Source organism: Halyomorpha halys, unplaced genomic scaffold (assembly GCF_000696795.3).
Source record: "Halyomorpha halys isolate HHAL.00 unplaced genomic scaffold, Hhal_1.1 Scaffold1023.1, whole genome shotgun sequence".
NCBI lineage: Eukaryota > Metazoa > Arthropoda > Insecta > Hemiptera > Pentatomidae > Halyomorpha > Halyomorpha halys.
Genome location: NW_027110911.1, coordinates 492723 through 498488, shown reverse-complemented (window position 1 = coordinate 498488; position 5766 = coordinate 492723). Strand labels below are relative to the sequence as shown.

General features: G+C 29.3%; 1 protein-coding gene across 1 annotated transcript in view; it reads left to right on the top strand.

Annotated features, from left to right (window-relative positions):
* RpS30 (ribosomal protein S30) overlaps window positions 1–4763 on the top strand; it is a 7217-nt gene extending 2454 nt beyond the window's left edge. The window contains exons 4-5 of the mRNA XM_014432056.1: window positions 1681–1736; window positions 4594–4763. Coding sequence (XP_014287542.1) covers window positions 1681–1736; window positions 4594–4719 — 182 coding nt within the window. The 3' untranslated portion in view covers window positions 4720–4763. The remainder of the gene's footprint in view (window positions 1–1680; window positions 1737–4593) is intronic.
* The last annotated feature ends 1003 nt before the right edge of the window (window positions 4764–5766 follow it).

Below are 5766 nucleotides of genomic sequence, written 5' to 3'. Positions count from 1 at the left end.
TATATATGCGTTGATAATTGAAATTATTGTTTTAAGGATTTTTTTTCTTCAATTAAACAAATAAATTTGCAAGTTAAATTTTGTAAATTGTATAAGTTACTAGCCTAGTTTGTCAATGAGCTGTTTTTAGTGTATCATATTGTTACATCATCAACTATATTGATTAGAAATTTTGTTTCTATTTATTTCAAATGGTGATTTTTTTTCTGTAACTACTGTGGTCCGTAATTATTTTGCAAATTAAATCCTCACTAAGTCAAAAAACATAATTTTATAGAAAAGTGATCATAAAAGTTTTCTTAAACTATCCTGATCCTTTATTACTTATCGATTTAAGTTAAAAGTGATCGATTAAGTTTTTAACTATTCTGGTCCCTAATTACTTATCAAACTAAATCCTAGCTCTAATGTTTTCATTTTTGCTAACCATGAACCGATTTTAGCTTGCCTTAAGATAGATGGGGTATACTCTACTGATCATGAAAAAAGTGTGATCACAAAACTTAAAAGATTAATCTATAAATTACTAGTTCTTCAAAATTGATGGGTAATTCAAAATGATTTACAGTTTTGACCCTATGTCATTTTGTCACATCTTTGATGGATTATAAATTTATAAATTTTATTCTGGATTTTATTTTCTAATGACTTGAAATTACCACCAGGCAAAAAAATTTATACCGATGGTAAAAAAACAACAAAACCTCATTAGACAAAAGTTCTATTGTCAGTATGTCTAAGTTTGAAGAATGTAGGAATCCTTTTGGTGCAAAAAAAAAATTTGTAAAAAAGATATCGCATCAAGTGAACATATTAAAACCAACTCCAACTTTTTAATGCTATATTTTAATCGGACTCCTAGGATAACTGACCATATAAAAATTGTCTATTTAGTTTTCAATTTTCAACAACTCTATTTAAAATGAGTCTAGAGGTATGCAAGAACTTAAAAACCCACCAAACACATTGCAGATTGGGAGAAAACAGTTGATACTTTTAAAATACATTTTTTAACACAAATTCTATTCGCATACAAATTTTTAACCCTCTACCACAGTTTTGAGGAGCTTTAGAGGTTCTCAAAACCTGATAAACCATTGATAAAATTTTGTCTGAAATTCAGTTCCACTTTTATAGTATCGTTCTACCTAGAAAACAACCCTACTCAGCTCATATGATTCAGAGGTAGTTTCTAGTTGATTCTTACAATTTTTGGAAAATATATTTTCAGAAAAATGTGAATCGTCTATTCATGTTTCTTATTTAATTGTTAAAGGTCTTTCTCTAATTCTCAAAACTAATCTGCTTGCCAGGGTCCATGGATTTATTTTATCACAAGCAGACTAGTCTGTAATATATGTTTGTATGCAATAACATTATGTTATCCACCAGAATCTCTGTCAATTAATACAATTAAAGTCAGAACCTTTGTGTCCTTCTAAAGTATGTGTTGATGTAAACTGGGAGATTAAATTGAGCACATGAATTTAATCTGTTTGTGTTGTCACACTCAGTTAATAAAGTATAAACGTGTGCTAAATAAAATCTGGTCTTGCAACTCCAATCACTTGTTGATACTGATTGGGATACTTAGATTAGATACATTGATCATTTATAATCTTTCTATAGTTACGTGTATTAAATTATTTTTTAATCACTCTTAACTTCTTATTTTTACAGGTAAAGTCCACGGTTCACTGGCTAGAGCTGGTAAAGTGAAGGGTCAAACTCCAAAGGTATCTTTTTTTTTTTTTTTTTTTTAATTCTGCTTTCATTAATATAATAGTTTCTTGTTAAACATATCAGTTCTATACTGATAGTGTTTTATACACTATTGAAATAATAGTTTATTATTTTGATAGTGTATATCATTTATTGTTTATAAGATTTGGATATTTCTGCAAATTATTATTAGTTAAATTGATTTTTAAAAGTCAATTTTCATTCATTAATGTTTAAGTCTTAATGTATGCCTCTTGCTGTCTCTTATTATTTTTTTTAAATTCTGCCTTTTATTCTAAATAATGATCTGCTTGTCGGTAAGGAGCCCTTAACTTAATAAATAGATTATGGAATAATATATAAAGTCTCCGTATCATGTAACTTATATAATCAGCCAAGATTTTTTGTCAGAAGTTATGTGTCCTTGTACTAAATTATGTGTTAATGTAAACTTTAAGATAAAATCATCGAGCACATGGATTTAATCTGTCAGTGTTGTTCACTTTCAGGTGTTAAAGTTTGAAGATGTGCTAAATAAAATCTGGTCTTGCAACTCCAATCACTTGTTGATACTGATTGGGATACTTAGATTAGATACATTAATCATCAGGAAAAAATAGAATTGATGAGGAAATAAAAGCATGAAATGCTTGTTATTTTTCAATTTCGGAATTTCCCTAGCTCTAGTCTTTGCCTGAAACTAAACACTTAGAATTTACAAAACTATCATCCTTCCCACTGCTCTTAAGTAAAAAATTTCTCTCTTAAAAATTAAGTATTATGATATTTATTTGGGACGTTTGACAGTTATTTGGGCAAAAAAAGGTGAGTGAACTGGATAATTTAATGGGCTACATTATGTTGAATTGAGGGAATTATGGCCAGCGAATATAATTCATTTAATCATTCAGCCAGCATGATAGGCTTGTAAGACTTTGTGGCTAGCAGACCTCTAAAATGTTAATAACACTGGACTTTTTAGAGGTAGAACAATGCATAGGTGGGAGTATTGCATCAATATTGATTTGGCAGATTTTTATTTGGAGAAACGTCATTGGATAGATGTTTGTAGCCAGAAATTAGTGGTATCATCATTAAACCTTCGGATTCCCTTAACTTTACCATTAAGATTTGTATCTTTGAAAGGATTCTCGATTTAAATTGTGTTATATGGATATTCCCTTACTAATCAAATTCCTATTGAGCTCATGAAGATTATATTTGTGCCAATTAAGATTCTTTTATTTTGAAAAAGGGAATGCTATGTAAATACAGTTGAATGAAATGTACATAAACAATAAACTTGGCTCCCCCAATGCACCAAGTGCCCTTGCTCACCATGAGTTGTAGTTCCAAAAAGAAGAATCATTTTCACTCACTCATTAAAAATCCTTGCTGTACTTCAATGTAATAATGGCTCGGGTGATTATCACTGATACCCCAGCTACAGTGTAAATGTTAACTTAAATGAGATATATCAGAACTAATATTAACATTTCTTTAAACATTATTTGAATCATAATATAATTATTACTCCATCTCTCTCTGCTTAAGTAAATAACATCTTGAATTGGCGATACAGGTATAATTAAACTGACTGAAGCTTTTGTATGTTTGTATTTTCCATTGCTCATCATCAACACCATCAAATTGTTAATGTGGATTCAGATTATTTGTATAAGTTCTTAATCTTCTAAACCATCTCACCAATTAATTTTGTTGTTTTAAGCTGTATTTTATACTTACCATTGCTATTTATCGAATAATAAATTAATTTGAACATAATTGTGTACTTCAAAACTAAATTCTTAGTATTAACATGTCAACTATATGATACATGCACTAAATTTAAAATTGAATGTGATATTTATTCACTTCTTTTTTAATATTTTAAACATAATTAAGTGCTATATTAAACTTAGTCTTGCAACTCCAGTCACTTTTTGATACTGATTGGGATACTTAGATTAAATACAGGTCTCATCCTCGAAATGAACAAAAATTTTATTTTTATTAAAAAATATAATAAATTTTAGGAATGGATTCTTATCAGGGAATGGTTTTAAAAGATAACTTCATTAATTAAGAGTCAGTTTAAAAACGAAAATCGTATATTTAATATATTTTCTTCAACACTAATTATCAAGAGAATTCCTAAAAATCCATTCCTCATCTGTTTGTATTGTCCATATGCTATTTGTGAACTATTGGGTTGTAAAATAAGTTTGTAGTGTTTTTTACTGGTGATATCAATAAAAACTTCAGATTCTTGTAAATATTCTTAATCAATTATTTATGACCCATTTTGATCTATTACATGTTGCCATCTTTAAGGTAATGTTTTAATTCTGTCCTCCCAGAACTTCTCAGATTTTTGCTCAATGAACTCTATGTGCATTTTACAGTCCTCGAGTGAATTAAAATTTTTCAATTTGTGTTTTCAAGTGGTCCAATAAATTCTTTTCTGTCAAATTGTGAGGAACCCATATATCGCTTCGATAAACATCTCGCTCCCCCCCAAATAATTTGAGACACTTGCATGAGATATGTTGAACATTTCTACCATAATATATTCGATCAGATAAACCACTCTGGGTTAACAGTATCATCACTTGTAAACCTTAACGAATATGTTAGGTAATACTGATTTCTTCTGTCCAGTGTTGCCATCGATATATTTTTTGGTTCACCTAAAATCTTGCCCTTAAGCCATCTTAAATGGAAGTTAGTATATTTTAAATTAAGGAAATGGTAAAAAAAAAATTTAATAATCAGTTATGTCTAAGTCATTATGAAATAGTTATAATTCTAATAATTTAAGAATTATCACTGTTAAGACTTATCTCTAAAAGTGTTTTATCATATTCGCAGGTTGAAAAAATGGAGAAGAAAAAGAAGAAGACTGGACGTGCTAAAAGGCGTATCCAATACAACAGACGCTTTGTCAACGTTGTACAGACTTACGGTAGAAGGAGGGGGCCTAACTCTAGGTCTTAAAACATTTTAAATAATAAAATATAATTGTTTTACACTAAATAGGACATTCTGAAGTTAAATTTATTCCTTTGTCCTGTCCTCACACCTCTACTACCATAGTTTAAATTTTTATTTTCATTCATTGGTTATTTCAAAGAAAAAAACAATACAATTTTATTAGTTTGATATAAGGTATGCTCACATTTTGTAAATTTAGCTGGAGGTGAATGATAAATTAAAAAACTGTTTTATTATTAGTACTAGGAAGTTTATTATGATTTTTTTAAAAATGTTATAAGTACAAATTTGTAAGGACTAGGTTTTTTTTATTGGACTTATGGTGTTATAAAATATTTAGCCATAGTGCTATTCTATAGCTCGTCTTCAGTTCATGGATATTACAGTAATGTTCTTATTTCATTTTCAGTACCGAATTCTGAGAATATTGATACGTTAAACCATTATTCAAACAAAGACTTTACTATTACCTCTGTGAAGTTGCCCCCATCCTCTAATTTTTTTAGTTTTGAGAGCCCTCCTAAGAATTCTAGAGTTCTCTTATATACAGAAATGGTTCTGTTGCTTAGAACATATATAATACCATTCAAAGGTACGCGTGACAACTACCCATTTTGTGCAACTTTGACAACCTATAACTTTAGCTATCAACTTATATTAAGGATTATTGTTAGAAATCTTAGCTTAGTTGTTTTTGGGAGTTCTGTTGGCGACCCCTAAGAGTTCATGAAATTATCGTGAATAATCAAACTGGTAAAGTTTATTGGTGATGGGGACCAACTTCACTACGTCCTTTTACTATTGCAAAGAAAATCTAAAATTTCATTAGTGAATAAAATTTTTTAAAAAATGATGGTAGTGTTAAAGAAGATAAAACAGTTGATGTAACCCCCTCTTAAGTGTCTGAAACAAATATGTACTTGGAATTGAGATTGAGCTGGATGAGGCATGGAAATTCCTACCTGCAAAATATGGTATATAAATTCTGTGTATAGTATAAAGGTATTAAGCGGTACGTTGAACTGCCAAGTAAGTTATAACTCATCTCGA